At 46.8% G+C, this 24,561-nt stretch overlaps 2 protein-coding genes across 4 annotated transcripts in view; one reads left to right on the forward strand and one right to left on the reverse strand.

The window, feature by feature from the left end:
- The window catches only part of EIF2AK2 (eukaryotic translation initiation factor 2 alpha kinase 2), a 131,777-nt gene that overhangs the window by 88,693 nt on the left and 18,523 nt on the right, over positions 1–24,561 (reverse strand). Inside the window, exon 2 of one of the 2 annotated variants that reach the window (XM_068939373.1) lies at positions 13,789–13,891. The exons of the other annotated variant lie outside the window; for it this stretch is intronic. The gene's annotated coding sequence lies outside the window, so the exon portion shown is untranslated. The remainder of the gene's footprint in view (positions 1–13,788; positions 13,892–24,561) is intronic. 2 annotated transcript variants of the gene reach the window in all.
- CYP1B1 (cytochrome P450 family 1 subfamily B member 1) overlaps positions 16,062–24,561 on the forward strand; it is a 44,188-nt gene continuing 35,688 nt past the window's right edge. Inside the window, exons 1-4 of one of the 2 annotated variants that reach the window (XM_068939379.1) lie at positions 16,102–16,795; positions 16,902–17,036; positions 17,827–18,837; positions 20,747–23,599. In XM_068939379.1, the coding sequence (XP_068795480.1) occupies positions 17,017–17,036; positions 17,827–18,837; positions 20,747–21,359 (1,644 nt within the window). In that variant the 5' untranslated portion in view covers positions 16,102–16,795; positions 16,902–17,016 and the 3' untranslated portion in view covers positions 21,360–23,599. Of the gene's footprint in view, positions 17,037–17,826; positions 18,838–20,746; positions 23,600–24,561 lie in introns of those variants that run through there. The other variant, XM_068939380.1, reaches the window with a different exon arrangement.

Genomic DNA, 24,561 nt, shown 5'->3' on the forward strand with positions numbered 1-24,561 from the left:
AAATAACAAAAAACATGGCATTGAAATGTCTCATTCCCACAGCTACTGGAAATTGTTTCTGAAGAGATGGCATGAACAATTATTGAAGGAAAGAAGTGAATGGCTAACTTGGATGAAGAAGATAGTCCTACCTGTCCTACCCAAATATTTACCTACTGTAGCATTTTTCTGAGTACCACAAGAGAGAGCTGGGACATAAGGAGCAGAATCAAAGCATAATGAAAGTGTTTTTCAAGCATACAATAAAAATAGCTCCTGCTAAAGTAGAGATAGCTACTCCTGGGGACAAATAAACTCCCATGTGAACAGGAAATACTCTTAATTATCACAACACTGCCATGATAATAAACTAAAAAGAAAGACAGACAGAAAGAAAGAAATTCAAAGCTAACTACATGTCCACATATTTACCTATTACAATTTTTTCACAGCATACTTGTTCAACCTTTTCCATTACCCCACAAGATACTGTTGCAGGGCATACAATACTGAAAAAAAAAAATTGTTTCCTGGTCTGAGCAGAGGGAAACGAGATAATACAGACAGCAATCCCAGGCTTGTGTGACACATGCTATAGCTTGGAAAAAAGTATATTCTTGTTCTACTCATGCTCATCTAGGTACTCTGTCCAGTTTTAGGCTCTGGCTTTAAGAATAATGCAGAGCAATTACAGGGTGCCTTAAAAAAAAAGCTAACAGGAATAATCCTACATCTCCAAACTATAACCTACGAGGATGGATAGGAAAAGGCTGGGAGGCTCCATCTAGAGAAGACTGAGAGAAGAGACAGTGTCAAACTTCAAATGCACGCGGCTGCAGACAGAAGAACCTGTCCTCTGGGTCCCTGATGGATAAAAATTGATGTGTCAGAACAAGGGAAATTGATGTTTGGCATTTGGGGAGGGGTAGTAAAGCCCCAGACATACTGTTGGAGGAGGATGTGGAATCACCATTGGGGAGGTTTTTCACAGCGGTTCAGACAGACATCTGTTGGAAATGTTATAGGCGTATGTGATTCAGGCTTGGCCGCAGCAGGGTGGGCTGTAGTATCTCTGGAGACCCTCCCCGGCCTGCTCTGGCGCTGACACCGTGCGTCCCTCTACAACCTGCAGCTGCAGCTCTCGGCCTCTGGACCTCCCCGGCTGCTCCCCCTCCTGTGCAGGGACGTGCTGCCCGGGAATGAGGAGCCACGGTGGTGAGCTCCAGGTCCTCTCCGAATGCTCCCGCCAGCCTTGCTTGTGCTAGGAGTAGCTCCCACAGCGGAGGCTGTGGCTCCAGGTCTCTGCACATGAGCCGTGCACACATTTCTTTTCCCAGGAGTCAGTACACCACCACAGCCGTAATGGAGCCGGAGTCATTTCTCCTAAATGATACCTAGTAGATGCAAGGAAAGGAGGATTCCCCGACCACATACAGAGCTGTCTATTTTTTACCACATCATAAAATATTTTCTACTCCGTTTGGTGCTTTAAACTTGTGGCTTGCTGCTAGATTTCCTGAGAGCAGTTTCTATGAGGCGTCAGGCAGACGCTTCGAGTAGCATGAGCCAGTACCATCAGTCAGCTTCATCACTTGGCCTTGAGAAGGAAGTTAGTGCTGTGACTGGCTGATTTTAATACAGTGCTGACCTGTCAAAACGAATTTTGGGAAACTGCAGAAGCTGGCGCATGTGTTTACGTTGCATGGTATAAAACATGCTTGTTTTTTTCTCATTCTTCCTTAGTAAAATGGAAAATATCTATCAAAAGTCATCTATCAGTGGGAACACTTAGTAAGGGTCTGCTTGAACATGAAAACATATTAGGTGCAACAGGTAATGCCAAGCAAAAATATAAAAAAGGAAAATGAGTCTGTAGATAAGGCATGGGAATAGAGATAATTAAATTTGGATTTTACTGTCAAGCAAGTAAAAATGTCATGCGTAGCTTTTGGAAAGTCGCTAATCGCACTGTTTCAGTGTTTTCCTCTTTAAAATGGAATTTTAATAATTACCCACATCACAAGTGTGCTGTACTGCTGTGCTTATGAGTGACTGCAAAAAGTTCTGCGATTACCTCACAAAAATGTTATTAACAGCATTATCCCTATGATCTGTGTATGTTCATGCAAATACATCTGCCTCCCCAGGTGATCTATTTCAGATGCTGGCTGAAATTTAGAGATAACTGCTTACTCTTAGGTTGTTCTTTCATAGCTTAGTACAACTGACTGAGAGACACATTAATGCCAGATGACAAACTGTTTCACTGCGTAATCTGGAGAGCTGCCTACATTTTAAATCAAGAGCAAACAATGAAGATCCCACTCAAAATCCGTCCTGCAATCTGCAACAAGGACACTGTAGAGCGAAATATGTTAAGGATGGGCACATGAAAATTACAGTACGCCTGATGCCTGATGCGGGCTTAGTAAGCAGAACCCACATACTTTTCTGCTGAAATAATAATTTAAGATGACCTTGATGGAAGAATGAGATTTACCTATCACAGATAGAAAAAGTCAGACCACAACTCTACAGTATAACTGCACAAGGCAAGTATACTTGGAATACAGATCTAAAGTACCTTGGGTATGTAAAACTGGTGCAAGCTTGCTCTGTCAATTCAAATCAGTCCAGAATACTCTGAAGAGGTACAGTCACCTATGTAGACTCTATGCCAGATTAGATAGGATCTGTTCATACTGCTCTTACAGGTATTATATATCCTTCCACAGTTGGCATAAAGCATAAAACCTGTAATGACTTTTATCTGGTCAGATCAAATGTGTCCTGCCAAATGACCTGATAGTGTGCAGAGGGGGCATTAGCGCGCACCTACGGCTCTCCTCTCTCACTGCGCTGGGAGCTGACCGATCAGAAGAGAGGAGTGCATACGCTGCATCACTTCTTTGGGTTCCAATAAATAAATGCTTAAAGGAGTGAGTTAAATGAAGGGGTTGTAGTTGTTGATATCACACCAAAAAGGAGACAGAGACATTTTCATCGATGTGAACATTAAAAATAAGAGTAAAATCGTCTAACAAAGACTGACAACTGACAGGATGGCAAAAGCACTGAGATAAGAATGACTTTACCAGGACTAAGAAGAGCCAAGTTTAGACCCAGGTGAGAGAAGAAGTGTAAAGACAGTACCTGTATCTGCACTTCCTCAAAGGCAAACCTCAGCCTCCCCCGAAGCACACAAGGATTTTGCCTGCTGAGATGTCTCACAGAAGCAGGATTGCACAAACTCATTCTTAAGATTCAGTGGCTCTTGTGAAGAGTACAAACTACAATCAGTATTTGGACAGAACTCCCAGTGACTGAAATAGGTTCTGTCCCCTGACCAGTATAGACTGCTCTGATTTCTAAAGAGAATTATTTATATTCAGCATTAGGAAAACTGGAGATCTATTACCTGGCCTGGGAACTGATCACAGGCTGTTCACCTGCAGGAGGACAGCTCAGAGCCCTGCTCTCTGAATTGTGTTATTAATGTGATATTACAAGCATCCACAACCGACTGCCTCCAGACCTGGGAAGGGACTCGGAGCACTCAGATTTGGTGCACGGTGAAAAAGATCCCTCTTCCCAGAGCCACAGTCCCTGGTGGGTTTATGGGCTCTCCCTGGAAAAACATCGTCTCTTGCTGTGGTGGGAAGAATTAGGTTCATTGCTCACAGCAAGCCTGTGCCCAGGCTCTCAGAGTTGGAGCCCACTGTGCCCCTGTTGGCCTCTGCAAACAGCACAAGCAGGGGCCTGGTCCCAGCCTGCCTATGGGTGCATCCTGTAGTGACCTTGGAAAGTCACTTTTGGCCCCAGGGAAGCTTGGTTCAAGCTCAGATGGGAGGATGTAGTTGACCCTTCAGGTATTGCTCCACCTCCCCACTTAGCAGGGAAAGGGAGGGCTCGCACAGAGCAGGCAGCTCCCCTGCTGCCTTCCACCTGCAGCGCTCGGTAACAGGGCATAAAAGTGTGTCAGGGCCACCATCGCCACTGCTGCTGCTTAGAAAAGCAAAAAGCCATGTTACCCTTCTTGCAGGGAGGCAGAGGAGAGGAGAGCAGCCTGCTGCCTCGCAGGCTATATCCTTCCCAGGCTGTCCCCTGCACAGTGCTTTGCCCAGCACTGCCCTGGCTCTTCTGCTTTGCATCGAGATGGAGCAACGCCAGCTGTTAGCAGCAAGATTTCTGCCCTCATGAGCAAAACAATCCAGTGAGAGTTAGCAAACAACTGAGCCAAGCTGCTTTCTGAATTACCTGCCACCTGTTTCCTTGTTTGCTCTTTAGACTTTCGTGCTCAGATCCACCTTAGAGGGGAATGAAGACACACTGCACAAGTGGTAAGCCCCAAAGCAACCTTGGTCCACCAAGACTTGTTGTGACAAGGACTTGGAGAGAGCTAGAAGTCATACTAGCGCAAACCAACCACATGGCTGAACAGAAATCACAAGACAGATAGACTGGGATGTGCTGGTTTATGATGTGTTTACAGGGTGCTGGGAAATAACCAGGAAGAGCGGAATTAGATTTTGCTAACATTTGATTTCTGATACACTGCAAACTCACTGCAGCCTCACTGCAGCTAACAGAGAACAGGCCATATTCATTACTGGCAGATATATTTTCGGCTGTGATCCTGTTAGTGCCAGAGACTGAAATCCCAGCCTCAAGAAAGCCTCCAACTCAGAGGCAGCATCATTGTTAGATATGGTAACATTGAACCCAGAACGAGCCCCGCTTGACCCTTTTTCAAGCTGCCCATGGGCTGCTGTGGAGTCAGTGAAATACTAGGCCAGAACAAACCTAAAGTGGACCATGCTCAAGCTCATTCGCCCCAACCAAAGCAAGGTAAAATCAAATACGTTTAGGTGACAGCAGAGAAACATCTGTTAAATTTTGTTTGCCAAAACCTCCAACGGTAGCCTGTTCAAGTGCTCTGTTCTCTCAGTAGAAGGTTTTTCCTAATATTTAAATCTTCTGTGATGATCCGGTAACTTTTGATCATATCTCCATTACAGCTAAGAAAAAACTCTGCTTACATTATTCTTTATAATAGCCCTCTCAATACTGAAGTCCTTATCAGGCTAAGCAAGCCAAAGAGCTTCCATCTCTTAAACTTTGTTATGCATCTTGCTGCTCTGCTCTGATCTCCCTCCAGTCTGTCCACATCTCTTGAACATAGCGCTTAAAACTGGACAAAGTGCTCCTGCTGAGATGCCATCAGGGCAAGAAGAGACTTAGTCACCACCCTCGTCTTATGTATTATGCCACTTCTCATACACTGCAGCCTGACATCTGCCCTTTGCAACAGCAACGTACCTTGTGTCCTGTTCACCGTAACATCCCCCCACCCCGGTACTTCCACAAAAGTTGCCTTCTCATCCGTGTGCATTTGTCCTTATTTCTCTGTGCTTTTTTTTTTTTTTATTACTTCATCTTGTTGGTAGCAAATCCTCCCTGCGGTGCGCCCAAACCATGTGCAATACTAAGCCTGTTTCCTGTACTTGCAGCCTGCTGGAGCTTTCCTCTCAGTTTTGATTCGATATGGAAATACTGACTTACACCACTTTCTGTAACCCTTGTCCAGCTGAAGGTTACAGTAGCTTGTTTGTCCCTCTGGTCTAGTGTCAAGTTTCCTATCTGTGTATTCAAAATCTTAAATAGATTGAAGACATGTACCCCTGCTCCAGCAGACGCTACTTTGTGACATGAGCTTTGGAAATGCTGAGTATTAGACGGATATCACAACTCAATCATCTCGTTCGTCCTACTTTCATCATAAGCCCAATTATCTTCAGCAGGACTTTCTCTTGCACATATAACAAGTGAAACTCAGGCCGGCTGCATCTTTACAACTTCTTTATACTTGCCTCTTCACAATTCTCTTTCAGTAACATAAGCCAGGATTGCTTCAATAAAGGGAAAGGAAAATATTTTACTATCCATGTCATACGCTTTTTCGCAGCCTGAACACTGGTGGGCTTCCTCGCCCAGGGGGAGAGGGAAGGGTCAGGCCACAGAAATACCCAAGCCCTCTTCAGCTTTTGCTCCAGGATACAGTTTACTAGCTAAACATCAAAATCATAAAGTAACACAAAGCAAAGCTATTCCCTTGTCCAAAGCCGGCTGCAGGGGCTCGCAGGCTTTCCATGTCAGCAGAAGGGCACACATCTGTGTTTAAAACCCTGCTGAATCAAGTGACAAGTAGGCAGCCGTAACCCTTTCCTGACTGTTTTACTCTGTCACAATACGATTTGCTGCTGTGAAGGTTGGGGGGTAGGGCTGGAAAAGACAGTTTTATGGTCTTTACGGCTTCTATGGACATAGTGCTTTAACAGCTTGTTTCGTGCATCAATACTTAAAGCAGCATTAGGCAATTTTGCCAAACTTGTTTAAAAATCAGGCTATGAAGAGGTGTATGTGAGGTGTATGCCCTTTCTTAAATCATAAGTATATGCAGTTTAGCTTAGAGAAGTTTTCTGACCATACAAAGACCAGCCACGTGTTCTTGCTAAGAATTCCACGCTTACGAGAAGCTATTGGATGTAAGTTCTCTACACTCAGCCAAACTATCAAGACAAACAGAGAAGAGAGAACAACGGAGATGTGCAACTGTGTCTTACGTTTTGGATGCTTAAAACTTAAAAACATGATGGGAAACAGAAGACTAATTTGGAAAAAAAATAGAAGAGTTTGTTAATTGAACCTGGTTCTCAAAAGAGAAGATAGATAAACCAGAGAGATGCAAAGAAAAAGCAAGAAACAGCAGAGAGGAGGGCAGAAATGCAAAAGGATTTATTTTCAAGGCTGCTTCAGATAAACCCCTTATGCAAGTGGACCACAGTTGCCTGCTGTACTGTGGACTTGTGAAGCAGAAGGCACCTTTGTTTTGTCTTACTTAAAAGTAGGAAAAACTCAGTCCTTCAATTCCTACCCCTCAGATTTAAACATTTTCCTGGATGCTGGCTGCACAAAGTCTAGCTTAACATGCTAGAGAACAAGAGAACAGATACTAGGCAGCTCCATAGACTATCATCAGTCCTAAATTTCCAAGGGAAGTTGAGGCATAGAAGAGAGAAACTGTCCACACTTATCTCCAGAAACGTAAAGTTACATAGCACTCTGAACAACAGGCCCATCTTGGCTTATGCTATTTTAACACCAATTTTATGATGCCCTAATGTGTAAGAGTAGCACTTGGCTCTGTACCTTGTCGCACCGCCTCTGAGGGAAGTGCTAGTACACGTAGCAAAGTCCAGACCATAACGTCAAAGCAGCAGTTCACTAACATGCTCGCTCCTCTTGAGACGAGAGGAGGTGCTGACGGTGAACAGGATTCCTTTGCCTTCCTGAACCTTCAAAAGAAATCCTTAATGAATTCCTTCAGTGCAGGCTTTAACACTGTGTTAAGACACCTGCCAGAAATAAAACCACCTGAGTTTCAGACTTCAAGGTAGGCTTGCTTACCTGGCAGATGAAAATGCTTTCTTCCTGCTTGAAGACCTAGCTAATTTGATGTGGAAACACTGCAGCCCCGGAGCCACTCAGCAAGGGCTCCTCGAACCCTAAGCATCTCAGACATAGTTTCCTCCCGCTGCAAGCCTCTCCCCGCCATGTCAGTGTGTGCACAAATGCAGAGGTATAAATATCCCACCTGCCTCTTTTACCTAACTTTCATAAAGCTTTCATGAAATCAGTTGCCGGAGCAGCTATGAACGAACTACAGCCTGGATAACGTGATCCAAGTCATACATTCCTTGCCTGAAAAGAGGGCAAAATTTTGCTTTGCATAAAATTGAAATGTAGGCCTTTATATAACTGGTAAACTAAGTAGGAACTAAATCAGGTTCTGTCACTTTAAAACTTTCCTCCGCCCTCCATCACCTCCGTCCATCAGTTGCCTGCAGCACGTATATTGAGGAATCGCGTGCAAACGTTACCATAACCCAAGGCTTAACATAAACTATTCTCTTTCAGGTCATTGGCAAATAACAGGTATATCCGGTTGTGCCTTTGTACTTGCCTGCACGCAAATTAAAAGCGCATGTAAAGTTACAATAATCAAAGTCAGTCAGGGGGAAGGAGAGGCGAGCAGGGGGATAATAACCGGGGGTTCAGCTTATTTATCTTCACAGCCAAGCCACTGAGAAGAGTCTACTTGCATGCCATTTACACCTCAAAAGAAAGAGAGGGGCAAACCTGGCTTTCAGCCAAAGCCATCCCCGAGAGCACCTCAAGCAGTGCTACCAGATCCTGCATCTGGTAAAGCACCTTGTTACCTCCGCTGCTGCTACCTCTTCTCCACGGTAGCACAGTGTTTCATGCTGCCTCCTCTGCAGCAACTGCCTGGCAAGAGCTTTTCTACGGGAGAGGACAGCTGCCAAGATGGATCTATGGTTTTCTTCCATGGGAGACCTTTCCTCTCCTGGTCTCAGCTACTGCTTCTTTTGCTTTGCCACAAGGATGCACCTCGCAGCGGGGTGCTGCTTCAGTGGGTGCTTCTTCTCTGCTCTCCCTCGGAAGCAGCATCCACTCCCTGACCCCTGCAGCTGCACTCCTGCCTCCGGGTGGGCAGCGGCTCCTGCCCAGCTCTCCCCTCTGGAGGCAGCCAGCAGGCCTCCTCGCAGCTGATGGGAGCCTCGGTGTGGGCTGCTTGGGAAAGGGAAGAGTTTCTTGCAATTTTTTTCTGTCTTTCTCCCTTGGCGTGCCATGAGATTAACAGACATTAGCAAATGCCTCTTCCCAGAGTGCTGTGACAAGACGAAACCTGCCCTGACTGGCACCTGCAGTCTGCTTCCCTCGTGGTCTTTGATCTGCCATTGCTGAAGGTTAGGAGACCTGAACAGCTCACAAACAGACACTTCCCCTGGGTTCGCTTCCAAATGCTTGGAGCGATGTATGTGTCAGGAGTGCGTTTTCCCTCCCTGCTGAATTTACTGAGAGGGTTAGAGGAAAACTTTATTATTACTACTTGTCTTATAGGAGGAGTCAGCTGTCTTGACCAAGGTCGCAGGCCGTTATATGGAATATTGTCTCCCAAACTCAGTTTTCCATGACTGAGCACAGGTACCACAAAGGGTGCTCCTTATTCCCTTGGTTCGATTATATTTCCTCTAAACGTTTCTTCAAATAAAAAATTTTGTAAATAAAGTACTCCCATTTCCTTTACCCCAGGGAAGGGCATGAATAATTTTATAGGCTAAAGTATTACCAACATATATACCAGTCCTTAAAATTGGACTCATTTCACTTACCGCTGCAACGCAGTTACTGCCGGAGGCAAATGCACCAAAATCTTACACAACAGAGCAACTGAAGCTAAGAATACCAAACTGCAGGGGGTTGTGTGAATGTTTCCTTAGCTGAGCTTTAGCAGCCAAACCATTAAGGCCCATTTTCGATCCGTGTATTTACATTTGACAGGATATACATACGCACTTTGCTTAGCCAAACTCACCATTTCTGGTGGAAAATCTATCACTCTCCAGCTGCGTGTGTCTGTCCTCTCTCAGATCTTCACACCTACTATTCACCGTTTTACTGACCTCTGGCGACAGAAGGGAAAAGGGGAGTGAGGGGCTGGAGCAAGTATGTTCCCTGGCTCATTTCAGAGGGGCTATTTAAGGGATGACATTTACAAGCAAACCTGTGATTGACATGAATTTTCTTAGTGAGATCCCAGCTAAGGACCTTCCTCTTAACAATTAAAGGCTAGGGAAAGCCCTCGTGATGCACATGTGGCTCTGTCTCTGTCTAGTTCAGCTGCCACCTTGACAATCAGTTTGTCATGCTGAATCCCTGTGCCGAGCACAACCTCCTGTTTCAGAGCGCCTGAGAACCTGAGAGGAACAGAATTAAGTAAAGGAAAATATTTTTTAAAGCACTGAAATTTTCTCATTATAAAATTTCAATCATTTGGACAATAAATTATCCCAGGCCCTATGAAGCCCATGCCTGACAATGCAAGCAAGTTTGGCGTATCCACGTGAACGTGCCAGTAAGCAGAACAAACATTTCAGAAGCTAGAGCTGAAGCCCAAACAAGGGACACACTGCCAGTCCTCTGAAAACACCTAATGAGCACAAGTAGCCAAGATCTGCTTTTACATTCACTTGATGCTATGTTTCAATAATGGTCCTAGTCTGACTCCAGAAGGGAAAAGCATATATATATAAAAATGAGTGTGTGTGTATATATATATATATATATATATATATGCATGCATGTATACACACTATACCAATATACCCTTGGCATATCACTGTCTGAAGTGTTCTTTATTTAGGTGGTTTGCAGCTCAGTCCAAGAACACCCATAAGCAGCAAGATTAGAGGTATCATAACAAGCACTGGTTCATTGGAGAAGCTGAAGAAGCCACAGAACCTACTTTTAAGGACAACTCCATATAGAAAACTTGCCCGCACATCAGGGGACACCTCACTGGCCAAACCTGTGTGCAGTTCCTTTACCTAGATCAAACCTGCATTCCCCACTGAATAACCAGGTTTATTCTCTGAAGGAAGGAGAATTCTGAAACTCAGCTTGCATTGCTCTAGAAGCTACCAGATTCAATGCCCAGTGCACACACTACCAAGTAAAGAACCCAAATGACCAATATTTTGTATCACAGCAAATTATCTCTTGGGAGCCGGTGAAGTGAACATAGGCTGGTCTAACCAATGGCTAGGGAACCTGGGACACAAGATAGGAAAAACCACATTCTCAACAAACAATTGCAAGTTTCTTGCTTCTGTCTGTGCTTCAGTGTCTTCTCTCTCTGTGTAGCAGTGCCACTGGGTCTACTTGCACTGCGTTCCCTTAGCTAGAGACTCTATGTCCTCTATTACTCGTAACTTCATCAAAGCATAATCGTCTAGACTGAAATTTTCTACCCTGGAAAAATCCATGCCTCGGGTTGCAATTTTCAGAAACGTTTAGTCCAGAAACAGTCGAGGCCATCTATGAGAACAAGGAAAAAAAGTGTTCATGTTAAAAAATGGTGGTGGCCTTTCCTTTGAAACACTTTGTAGCCTCAAACTTCAAAGCCGGAACTTGACATTCACCCAGGTAATGCCTTTTCTCCCACATTTGTGGCTTTTGCTCTTCCCTTGATAATCCACTCAAATATGAACAAATTGTAAAACTCTGAAAAATCATATTTTGCACCTTTGTAGCAGAGACTTTATAGAACTTCACAGATAAATCTTCAAAACTTGCATTCATACAGAATATACTCCAGCCTGTAACTGAAGTGGACACGGCTTTCAGCTGTAGCCCTGGGCTGTTGTGAACTAGCAGACATCACGGTGCTGAGCATACAAAGGTATTTGCTAAAACGGCAAATACAAAACTCTCAGAGTTTATAAAGCAGTACATTGCAAACCTCATAACTATTAATACAACGCCCAGAAAAGTTTGCAAAACAAATGAGAAATACAATATGACTGCATAATACTCTAAGCAATGTTACCATTTTTAATGACCCAGCCTATCATACAGGCTATAAAGTTTCTATACTTCAAAGGAAAGGTGGACCTTGGCAACACAGCTCCTAGTTCTGCAAAATTCAGTAACAATGTGATGATGCAAAGCTGCTAAATGTCACAAGGAGTCTCTTTGCTAGAGGGGCACTGAGCAGGCACCACAGTTTGCCCACATTTTTAAGATAATAATGTAAATCTTAAGCAGGATCTAAACTGTTCTAAATGTTGCTGTTCGGTCCATCTTTCTGTCAAGCCCTTCACAGTAGTTTAATTGTCACTCACTCAGGGCATTTGTGTGGTATAAGTAAAAGGACGCACACAGAACGCCACTGATGAGCGCCCAGGAGTGTGTAAATCACATTTTGCTCTTGTTCCTCTTAGAAGAGCAGTTTAGAAAAGTTATTCCAAGCATGCCCACAAAGTGATCAGCTCTGTGTTTTCCTCTCAGGAAAGACTTAGCCGTGTGGTTTCATCTAGTACTGTCAAGAAAAGACAGCAAACTTTGGAAAGAAATTTTATAGGAATTTGACAATGAAAAATTAAGATAAGTTAAATAATCAAGTTCTATGCTTGAATTAAATATAATGTTATGTTCACATTTTCTGTAATCACACCTGTGTGTTATCTGTGTGGAAAGAGACTGCAATTTGTATCTTTATTTTACAAATAACATGAAAATGTGAACAGATACAAAGACAATAATTCACGCTAGCACTGAGCTGAGGCCCAGGAAGTATTGGGAGGTTTCTTCCCTTCCCTCAGAAGCTGTGGGAATTTGGCTCAGAATTAGGACCCAACTTGGGCTTTTCAGTAGCTAGTGAGACTTGAAATCATGAGTTGGGAAGTCAGTGGGAATACAGAGAAGAGTGAAAGTCCAAGGAAATCTGAAATTAACGAAGGTTAAGAATGTGATATGCAACCATAAAAATATATACTTTGAAAAGCATGCCATAAATGCTTTAATTTAGGCCAGAGTGAACACAGAGCTACCCCTGAACCATGGAGCCACTGGCTCCTGGGTATGCCTGGCACGCTGAGCAATACCAAGGAAGTGGCTCCTTGTATTTGCTGACATCTCATGCTTGGTGTCAGGGGAAAGCTGCCAAACTGAGCAAAACCAGGAGCCTGGATCAGAAAATATTCTATCATTACCCACACTTTGTGGTAAACTCTTTTGGTCTGGGATTTCTTTTCCAAAAAAAATTGCAAAAGCAGCAAATATTAAGTCCAAAAAGTGGAGAGAAAATCCACCAGCCAAACAGAAATGTCTAATTCTGATCTCCCCAGGATTTCTGGAATGATCCTACAGTAAGCAGTCTCAGAGAAAAGTTTTAACTCTGAGCAATTCAGTATTGTGTAGACAACCCTGAGCAAGTAGGTTTTATCTACATGATGCCATGCAGCAAGCACAGATGCTGGCTCCAGATCTGGCTGCCCCAGGGTGGTCCTGTGCCTGGGCTGAGCAGCTGGTGCAGACCTTCTGCCCCTGGATCTAAACCTACCTCAGCCAAAGCTGGCTCAGGTAAGTTCGCATGGTGCGAGATCGTGTAGACCATCTGAGGGAATTCTTGTAAGGCCAGAGGTTTACCAGGTTCTAGTCCTGACTGTGAACCAACACAACTCCGCTTATTTTAATGGTGATTTGCCTGCTTTACAACAGTATTGTTGAGATGAGAATTAAACTGCGGAGATATATAAAAACGCCTGTAAAAAAACAATAGGATGTTCCATTTGTTTAGCTTTCCCAGTGATTTCTGGGTTTTATCATCATGCTACTTGTTTCTTCATCTTATAAAGTATTGTGCAACATTCAGAAACAGACGATCAGAAAAATATTTCCAAGGGATTCTTTAATGAAGCATGGGTTGAATCGTTCTATAAACTGTAAACAATTTGTACAAGCTCTATACTGAATCAATCCCAGGATAAAACATTGCTCAACTGTCATATAATTTACCCTGAGAACTTGTAAAGAAAAAGGGGGGGGGGGGGTCCATAGTCCCAGGGAGACAAAGGAGCTCAGTGACAGAGTGTTCTCCACAAAAAGCTTCAACAGGAAGAGGTAAGGAAAGAAAATGGGACAAGGTCAAGTCCCTGAGAAGTTCCAGTTGTTGCTCAGGAGGATTTTTGTGCAGCAGATCCTGTCTGATAACCTAGTCTTGCCAGTGTCCAAAAGAGAAGCCAACTGCTGCCAGAGTTGGAAGAAAAGCTGGGAGCTGAGTCTTCAAAAAGAGAAGACTGTAGTTCAGAGCTCAAAATTTCCTCTTAAAAGGTAAATTAAGTCTCTCCAGGTTATGCAATTCCCCCCTCCCCCATCAAATTTTACCTTCACAATAAGGTTTCTCATCCATGTTCACAAAGCACCTTCATTCGGTATTGCAGAGGCACTGATGTCCCCACCGACTCTGCCTGACCCGTGTCTGGCATTCCTGTCAAATCAATCAGGATTTTTACCAGATTAGGCACAAATTCCTTTCCCTTAATCCCAAACCCACCCACTTAAACCCTTTCAACTTCTTTCTCTCCCATATCACACATCAAGTACATTTTTCTAGGCCTCAGAAATAATTCATTTTAGGCAGCACACGTTTTCAGTGATCCCAGTCTTCACTTAACAAAACCAACTCTGACTCACAGAAATCTGGGACTGGCTTCAGTAGTACTGAATTAAGTCTAAACTGAAAAAACAAATCCTGAAACATCTAAGGGCAGTTCTGAACTTCTGTGCCTCTAGAAACAAAAGAAGGGAAGCAAGAAGAATAAAAAAGGAGGTAGGCAGAAGGGCAATTTGTCAAATGTAACAGAGACGAAGGGCCTGATCATCGATTGCCTGCACCTGGTAACACATTAACTCATCAGTGTGCGAAATGTTTTACTGAATCTGTAAGGGACTACTAAAGTTCAGGATCAGACCCTAGTATCAGACCCGAGAAAACCGGGTGAATGTTTATTGCACACAGTCAAGTTAATACTCAGGCTATAATAGATGTACCAGTAGGCAGAGACTGTAAGTACCCTATTCATACAGCACCTATTACAGTGGGACTGGCTGGTATCACATTAGGAGAGCAAAACATCTGAAAGAGATTTTTCTATCTTTCTTGTTTAATAATGACAGAACTTCTAAAAAAAAAAAAAAGACGTGAAAAAAGAGACAAGTGTTTTCTTACAGCATGAAAAAAAAAATGTATAAGGATTTGTGAATAACTCCTCCTTAAACTGTGCCTGTGAAGCTCATAGCAGTGCCAACATGCTCCTTCCTTCTGTACTGACTACTAGCCACCAAGGACCCATCCCATTTGCATGTGGGAATGTTGAGATTACACATGTTGAAATTACAGAAAAAAAAAAATGTTAGCAGGATATAAAGTGTGTAGTGTACTGGACCCCAGCTCACCTACTGAATAGATGAGAAACAGTGAGGTGGGTGCAAGGCTGCTTGCAGCAAAGTAAATGCTTGCTCCAAAGTGAATGGCATCCTCATCCTGACGGCAATAGACGCTAGGTTAAGGACTGCATCCAAGAAAGGATTTAGGGACTTACTAACTAGTGCTGTAAGGTTCAGGTTTTAAGCAGCCAATTCCCAGGGTCACCAGAAAAAATGCAAATTTGCCTTCCAGCAATGGCAAACACTCAGCAAGATAATCCAGCCGTCAGGTAACTGATCCAAGCTAGTCCTTGCTGCCTGGACCCAGAATCCTGAACACTCTTTGCAGGGAGAGAGGCCTATGTCTCTTCTTCGACATGTGACAGACGAATGAAGGAAGGGTGGCTGCCAAGGTCGGAGAGCCTGCTTTATATAACAGCCTAGTGGTTACAGTGTGTGAAATTTGGTTTCTACCTTGTGATGGTGGTGGTGAGATCAAACCCTCAGGACTCCTCCCAAGCTTGCTGTAATCCCCATGCCATGGGGATGGGGCCATTCCCTTCTCCTCTTAGGTGAAGCTGGGCCACAGCGCAGGGCTGGGCTGCAGGATCCCTGCAGTTCACCCCAGAGATGCATCTGGGAGGAGCGAAGCTTACTTGTTCTGCATTACTAGGAAAACGTGTTTTCAATGCCTCTGTCAATTGGCCACATCTGGAAGAAGCACAGCGTGTTCTGGGGCACGCAGATGGGATTTTAGAGAGACATGGAAAATCTGTGTGATGCTAGTTTAAGCAAGAGATAGTACTACTGTCTGGAAGAGCCTGGGACAGTGACAACAGATGGGATTGCACTTCCTAACAAAGACACAAGCAGCAGCCAGGCCGGGCCTAGGATCACCCTCTGAGCTGGGCTGACTCCCAGCATTCAATTTTATCTAATTCCTAAATGCCACCAAAATGCCTTTTTATCTCATGGCGCCACCAGAACTAGGACCTGGGTTTTTTAATTTTATTTTCTTTGCCTGGTACAACAACAACAAAACCAAGGAGTTTCTGAACACCTGGGGAACGGTTTCCTTTAAGCTTGGGGGTTTTGCAGCCCCCTTTTCCCTTCCGCGGCACCGGCGAGCAGCACCCGCACGGCCCTAGCCAGCCCTGTCGGCGGCCGGAGGCGCCGGAGCTGGCAGCAAACCGCGCCGCGGCCGGGGAGCGGGGTGAGCGCGGGGGCGAGGCCGGGGCCGGCGGGGCCGGCGGCAGCCCGCGCCCCCCCTGCCTCTCTCCCCCGCGCCGCTGTCAGGTATGGCGAGGAGGGGTAGGGGCCCGGGGAGGAGATGGCTGGAGGCTTTCCAGCCCCGGCTCACGCAATGCGAACTCCGCACGCAACGGGGAGGCGACAGGCGGAGGAGGGGAAGCTCTGCGGCTTCCTCAGCCGCGAAGATGAAGGCGAGACTTTGCCTCCTGACACGGAGGGCTGCGAGCCCGCCCGCCGCCCCGCTTCCCTCCCAGCAGCTCCTCTGCTAAAACTTTTGGCCCGAGCCATAAAAGCATCCGCGGCTGAGCCGCTCCGCTTGGCTTGGGACCAAGGGCAGCTGGCAAATAGCTGGGACCCCTCAAGCCAGGGGAAGGGCCAGGCAGCGGCGATTTGTCAGTGGGGCTAACTGAGGCACGCCCGCACCGCACGGTGCTGCGCGCCGCGGATGCTGGTGGATTTAAAGGCACGAGTACCAAAGCCAGGCGCGGCTGCTCCGGCTCCCGCTAAGCCTCGGGGGACCGGGCCGTCCTCCCCGCACCCTCCGAGCCGCTCACAGCCACTCTCGGCGGCAGCTGGGGTCGCCCAGTCCCGTCCCCCCGCTCTGCAGCAGCTCGCCCCCGCCGGCCGAGCGGCACCGCAGCCCGCTCGCCCCCGTCCAGCGCTCGGCAGGTGGCTGCCTGCGGGGCGAGCTCCGAAGGGTTAAAGCGCTGAGAAGGTGATAATAACTCTGTGCTGGGATCGGGTGCAACTGGCATTTGCCTGCACATGACCTGCCAAGCTCCGGGTGACAGGAACCTGGGCTCCTAATGAGTTTCCCGCAGTCTGGGATCTGAACGTCGCTGCTGCTGCTGCTGCTGCCGCGCTCTCCTCCCTGGGGCTGCCCGTTACAGCTGCCGCAGGCTGCCCGGCTCCTCTCCATCCTCCCCGAGGTCTCTGATGGAAGCAGTGTACAACAGGTCAGTTTCGCTACCGGCGCCTGCGACGGCCGCTTATTTCACCCCCTCCTCCCTGGCCGCTTCAGAAAGGCTGGGGCAAAAGGTAGGGGCGGGTGCTGCCGGTCCTGGGCACCGGGGCGGGCAGCGGGGCCAGGTAGCTCTGCCCGGCCGGGACCTGCCGCACCGCGCACACCGCATCCTCGCCTGCCCGCCAGGAACGGGAAGGTGCGGGGAGGAGGGAAGGGCTGGGGACAGGGCGGGGAGCGCGCAGGTGGCCTCGCCAAAGCGGAGGAGAGCTCCGACTGCCACGCGAGAAGCCCGTTTCTTGCAGGGGCTCTTTTGCCGGGAGCAGCGATGAGCAGCGCGGGGGTGAACCTGTCTCCAGCACACACTGGCTGCCTGCATCTGCGGGAAGCTCGTCGGGAGAGAGCATCCTCCCGCCGTCCTTTCCGCCTTCCTCAGCCGTAACCTTCTGGATCCCCCGCTGCAAACTCCCCCTCCGAGGGGGAGAGAGCAGTGGCCCCGGCACTTACAGATGGTTTCGGTTCTTTAATTTGTCGCTTGGTTATCGACTATGCCTTGTTTCTCGCACAGGACCCAGGCGGGTGGTAGGCACGCCGCGAGCGCCCAGCGGGAGCGCGCGCCGGCTCCGGGCGCCCGCGGCGCTGCCGGCGCTCCCCTCCGCCGCGCCAGCGCATCCCGGGGCCCTCGACCGCGCGGGGCCCCGCTCCTCCTGCGGGCGACAGGGAGCTTCCCAGCCCTTCGGGAGAGGCGCTGCCCGCTGACCTTTCCTTTTCCCTTTCCCTTGCAGCATGGCCCTCGAGAGGCTGGGGGAAGCCCTGCGCAGCATCCCCCCCTTGCAAAGCTCCCTGCTGCTCCTCCTCTCCCTGCTCGCCGCCATCCACCTGGGCAAGCTCCTCCTGCAGCGGCGGCGGCGGCAGGGCCAGCGCCAGGCGCCGCCGGGCCCCTTCCCCTGGCCGCTGATCGGCAACGCGGCCCAGCTGGGCAGCGCGCCGCACCTCTCCTTCGCCCGCCTGGCCAGCACGTACGGCGCCGTCTTCCAGCTGCGCCTGGGGCGCTGGCCCGTGGTGGTGCTGAACGGCGAGCGCGCCATCCGGCAGGCGCTCGTCCGCCAGGGGGCCGCCTTCGCGGGCCGCCCGCCCTTCCCCTCCTTCCAGCTGGTGTCGGGCGGGCGCAGCCTGGCCTTCGGCGGCTACTCGGAGCTGTGGAAGCTGCACCGGCGGGCGGCGCACGCCACGGTGCGCGCCTTCTCCACGGGCAGCCCCGCCACCCGCCGCCTGCTGGAGCGGCACCTGGTGGGCGAGGCGCGGGCGCTGGTGGCGCTGCTGGTGCGCGGCAGCGCCGGCGGCGCCTTCCTCGACCCCTCGCGCGTCCTGGTGGTGGCCGTGGCCAACGTGATGAGCGCGCTGTGCTTCGGCCGCCGCTACAGCCACGGCGACGGCGAGTTCCTGCGCCTGGTGGGGCGCAACGAGCAGTTCGGGCGCGCCGTGGGCGCCGGCAGCCTGGTGGACGCGCTGCCCTGGCTCCAGCGCTTCCCCAGCCCCGTGCGCGCCGCCTACCGCGCCTTCCGCGACCTCAACCGCGACTTCTACGGCTTCGTGCGCGGCAAGTTCCTGCAGCACCAGCGCAGCCTGCTCCCGGGGGCCGCCCCCCGCGACATGATGGACGCCTTCATCCGCCTCCAGCGGGAGCAGCCGCGGCTGCAGCTCGAGCACGTGCCCGCCACCGTCACCGACATCTTCGGCGCCAGCCAGGACACCCTCTCCACCGCCCTGCAGTGGCTCGTCATCTTCCTCATCAGGTAGGTGGCGGCGAGGCGGCGGCGCCCCCCGCGGCGGCCCCCCGCCCGGGGGGGAGGCGAGGGCAGGCGCGCCGGGCTCGGGGGCACGGGCACCCCCTTTCCGAAAAGTCCTGCCGCCGCGGGGGAGGCGCCCACGGCAGCGGCCGGCCCCGGAGCAGGGCGACACCCGCCGGCTCCGGCTGCGGCTGCGGCTGCGGCTGCGGCTCCGGCTGCGGCTGCGGCTCCGGAGGCGCGGGGCCGCGGGCAGCGGCCGCCTCGACGGTTGCGGCCGCCAACGGCTGCCGGGCGACCGTTGGGGCGGCGCCGCTGTGCGCGCGGCGGCGAGGGGGCGCCCGGACGGCCTGCCCGGGTGGCACCGGGCACCTCGGCGGTTGCCGATTAACGGACACGGAAGCTCTGGGAGAGCTGCCAGGAAAAGACATGAAGAAAGAAAGCAAGCTTGTTTGTTTGTTTGTTTGTTTTAAAAAAAAGCCCCTGCTCTGGCGAACGGGTAATGTTGCACAAAGAGAGGCTGGCAAAAAAGGCGGCGGCGTAAAGCCCAAAAGTAACAGATTTCACCGGGTCAAGATCAAGGAGATCATAGGAACAGGATAACAACTGCTTAAGCGAGATAAAGAGTTCGTGCACTGGTTTACAGACCCGCTATTATGTTGTCGCCCCTGTAATATGTGCCTTTATTGTGGTTGCGTGACTGGTGGCAAAACACCTCAAAACTTTAAAATGCTGCCCTGGCCCGGCCCTTCACTGCCGGGAAACCTCGCAGCTGCCAGAGGTCGTTTAATAGAAAAGGGCATAGCACTGATTTTCTTGCGGGTCCCAGCGTTTTCTTTGATCATTTGCATCATCTGTAGACTTACAGAAACATTTCATTAGGTTTTTATCTACTCAGCCACTTCTCGAAAAACAGGCAAATGTTTAGTGCTTCACGTGAAGGGTAGGATTTCCAGTGTTTACATAACCTGTCTGATTTCTCCCCGTTTCTTACGTTTGCCTTGCACTTGACACGCAGACCCACTGCAGGAGGAGAAGGCAGAGACACAAAAACCAAACTTGAATATTTAAAAAAGCAAATGAAGGCTGCTTGTAGGAAGACTTGCTTTTTAGGCAAGCAAGGAAAATAAGAATAATTTATTGATATTTTGATCTTGTTTTGTTAATTTGTTACTGTGCACACTTCACTAGTGTGTTCTTAGTTACTGTCCACACTTCATGACAGTGGTCTTAAAATGCATTATAAAGAAAACATATCTTGATAATAATTTGAGTAACTATACACAAACTAAGACCAGGCAGGATGTTCATAAAACTATCCTGACGATTTTTAGCAGGGATCTTTTTCTGTTTAAAATGTATAGACTTTAGTATGTGTGCAATAGGTCTAATGATTACTTGAACTCCAGTGCCAACATTTAGAAGTCACATACAGAGCTGGAAAACAGAATTTTCACTCCCCCAGAAAGCTCAATATTTGAAAGAAATAAGCCATTTTAGAACAAACTCTCTCTCTCTCTCTCTCTCTCTCTATATATATATACATATACGTATGTATAAATATATTGGATATATAATTTTAGAATATTTTGTTTCAGAACATCTCAATTAATTTCAGTTTTTGATTAGATTGTGATTTGATTAGACTGAGATTTGATTAGATGTGATATTAAATATAAAAGTGAAAACTGAGCAAATTAAAAATGGCACCATTGCATGGAAAGTTTGGATTTTTCTCACATCAAGTTTTCGTTAAGATCTACATGTTCCTGCAACATGTTTACGTTTGCTCACGTTGGCATAGTGTAGGGCAGGGGGTGAGAAATCGTTCTGTGGGAAGCATTTAGAGATTTTATTATTTTTAAAAGTAATCTTTTGAAAGTATTATGTATGCACACACACTTATTTTAAATGACAGGTATCCAAAAGTGCAGGCTAAAATGCAAGAAGAAGTGGATAGGATTGTTGGAAGAGACCGTCTGCCATGTACTGAAGATCAGCCTCATTTGCACTACATCATGGCTTTCTTGTATGAATCCATGCGTTTCAGCAGCTTTGTGCCTGTTACTATCCCACATGCCACCACAACCAACACCTTCATAATGGGCTACCTCATTCCCAAAGACACAGTGATATTTATTAATCAATGGTCAGTGAATCATGATCCAGCAAAATGGTCCAACCCAGAAGATTTTGACCCAACGAGATTCCTGGATGAGAATGGATTCATTAACAAAGATCTTACTAGTAGTGTGATGATATTCTCATTGGGAAAACGTCGGTGTATTGGAGAGGAGTTATCGAAGGTGCAGCTGTTTCTCTTTACCTCCATACTGGTGCATCAGTGCAATTTTACTGCTAATCCAAATGAGGACCCTAAAATGGACTTTACTTATGGGTTGACCATTAAACCTAAGCCATTTACTGTGAATGTCACACTTAGAGATACTATGGATTTGCTTGATAAGGCTGTCCAAAGACTGCAAGCAGAGAAAACAGCCAATGAAAATCACCCATCAGCAAATGCCTAAGCACCAAATCTTGCATCTAAAGATACTCCCTCTCTCTTTTTAGACTTAAATAACTTACAGTTTGTTCTGGTGATCTTTTTGGAAAATAGACAACAAGATACAGGAGCAGGAAGGAAAACTGCGCAAGTCATAATTCAGTCCTCTTTTTTAATTCTAGAGGCAGAGCCAGAAGCATTTAATATATTAAATGATAAAACATATGCAAAAATATGCAATTTGAAAGTAAGGTTTTCCTTTTCTAGCCTGTTCACAGAAGTTATAATTGTAAAGCGTTTTTTGTCTGCTGACTGGTTAGAGCATTTCCAGGAACTGTTTGTACAGTCCTTTCCATGTCTCCGTGCACTATGCCTTAACTCTAAGCTCGCCTTCAGTGATTCCACATTCCAAAGTGAAATCTCATATTCCACAAAAAAAAAAAAAAAAGCGCACTCAGAACATTGTAGCCTCCCTCTGAGTTCGCTCTTTTGGAAACTGCCATAGGCATATGGCAGGTCCTGCGTTGTGACTGCTGGGGTGTACATTAATGCCTCCATAAAAAACTTTCAAATACTTTTGATAAAAGGCCAATGTAAAATCTTGCCTTTAATATGCCAGAGTGTTTACACATATGACTAAAAAAAATAGATTTGCTTATGAGCACAACATATTTTAAAATAAAATTCATATTTTATATGAGAACAGAGTGTCCTAATCCAGTCACTTTCAATACGTATTGAAAGGAAAGATCAGAACTGGTATGTCACCAGTTTTCTCCAGTAAAGACGTGAATCCCTGCCCCTAGGCACATAGTAAGTCCAGTTAAAATTCAAATGGGCCAGGATTTGTAGAAGTGAGAATCTGGGGGGGGGGGGGGGTTATATTGAAACTTCAGTGCCAAATGCCTCAAATAATGCACATAGCAAAAACAACTCTCTAGTTATTCTATTTAGATTGAGTTGAACGGTATGTCCAGACGTTAGTTATGTACTTTTAGTATGAGTTATTTAAAACAAAGTCACAGAACAAAAACTAACATTACATATCCTGATTAATGTACTGGTTCACTAAAGAAGAAGTACTTCTAAAACTTTTGTGAGGTAAAGAACGTCAAGTTAAAAAAATAAAACTATTGTTTTAAGGTAAAACATACACATGAAACTTTATGGCCTTGAATGTCTGGTTAATGTTTGTGCACACGAAGCTGCATATATTTCTCTAAAATGTGAACCATCCCACGTACGTGTCTGATTTCAAAAAGTGTTGGACATTTCTGAGGAGCTACAGCTAGCCCTCAATTATATATGAAACCTGTCAGAAATAACAGTACCTCACACGCGGCTTGCTTTACTCATCCTAGTACAAAATAAGGCCTTAGCAGCCCTAGAAAATAAGGGCACAAGCCTACAATCTAAAGTAGCTCTGCTGAGACCTAAGCAAGTAAAGATTTGCAGGACCGCGTCTTCTGATACGTGGCCAGGCATAATTATGTTGACAGCAGTGACAGAACTCATACTGACAGTGATAGGAGCTAGATTAATGACACAATCCTGATCTTCTTCAAATAAGTAGAGACTTTGTGACTGATTTCAATAAGAACCTGAATCAAGTCTAAAAGTACCCCTCCCTAACCCCCCATAGTAGTAATGCACTTATTTAATCTCTCTGACTTCACATGGCATCTATTCTCTTTTTTTCAAAGCTAAAAAAGCTTTGTTACCTACACAAGGAGTAACCTCAGGTGTTCTTCTGAATTATGTACAAATCTGTGATATCCCAGAACTTAGCCTATACCTGTGAAAAGCTTTATAAGATATCCAGCATTTTCGTGTGGAGATCTACATTAGATCAAACGCTAGCAAGACATTTTTCCTTGTACCTTTGTAAGCATCATTATTGAAAAAAACATAAAGGAGGTAACCTACAACGGAATAGTTATTCAAACTCAAGGATTACTGTTTTATATTTCAGTAAAAAAGGCTTTTGCAATTTTGTACTCTCCCTAAAGCTTTAACTATGCATTGGCTACTAATGCAACTTTCATTCACACTGCTGATGTGGTTTTGTACTGATGTCTGTCAGTGGATCTCACACATTACATAGCTGCTGGTGAAATAATGCCTCATATAATCCATAAAGTTATTCGAATTTAGTAACATCCATTTAGAATGTATGCAGTTGTTCAGTGAGATAATTTCTGTGATTATTTTGAGACGAATCAGTGTGTTACCAAAATACTAAATAAAATTATTCTTGTACTGCCTTTGCTTAGTTCACGTGTGACTTTTTAACATCAAGAGAAACACAATTTTTATTTTTGATTTGGAAAGTATAATTTTAGATATTCTTTGTTCATACACTTATTCTTTCTTTATTCAGGCTTCTCGGGTCTCCGTTTCGGTTCGCACCTTGCCATCTGTATTCATGTTCCTCGTTCCCCTTTGGATCAGAGCACTCCCTGCTTCTGCTTTGAGCATCTGTCTGGATTCCCTCATGTCTTTTGCTTTCTTCTAACATCTGTTCACCTCTCCTCAGCCTTCACAGTCCCCTATGTTAGGTTCTTCCCTCTAGCATTTTAGTTTACTTCCATCTCCCCCGATTTCATGCCCACAAGCTGCTTTTCCCTTCTTTTTTTGCCCTATATCCAGTGCTGGCATCGATACATGCCTGCTACTGTATCCACATCACTGCCCTTGAGACCAAATTCCCTCACTGTTCATGCTATTTTGGCCTTGGTGTATAGTCAGGAGTGGGGCAGGAATAGTTTCCCCAGAGTGCCAGGAAGGAAATTTCAGGGCCTTAACATGCCCCTAGTGCAACCTCTCACAAAGTCAAGGCAATCCTGCAGTGAAGGGTGGCCTTATTTGCATATAAAACATTTCCTCATAAGGCAATGACCCCCTGTCTGCATTCTCTCCTCCCCCCAGGTCTCTTACTCTGCAAGCCTGCTTACTTCAGACGTATCTGAGAAAAGACCTTCACAGTCATTTAGCCATGAGAAAGTGATAAAAAACTTCTGACTAACAGTAGTTTCCTACTGATTTGGGACACTTTTATTTTCCTGGAGTTTCTCCCCAAGGGAGCAGGATTTTAAGTGTTGGCCAAGCTGGTGAAATTGGAAGGAGCGCCAGCTGAAGAAGACCTCCTAGAAGCAGCAAAAGACCCGTGGAGTAAGTGGAATGTCCAAGGACACCCCATGCAGCGTATGCGTGGCTGGGGCTGGCTA

This window comes from Struthio camelus, chromosome 3 (assembly GCF_040807025.1).
Source record: "Struthio camelus isolate bStrCam1 chromosome 3, bStrCam1.hap1, whole genome shotgun sequence".
NCBI lineage: Eukaryota > Metazoa > Chordata > Aves > Struthioniformes > Struthionidae > Struthio > Struthio camelus.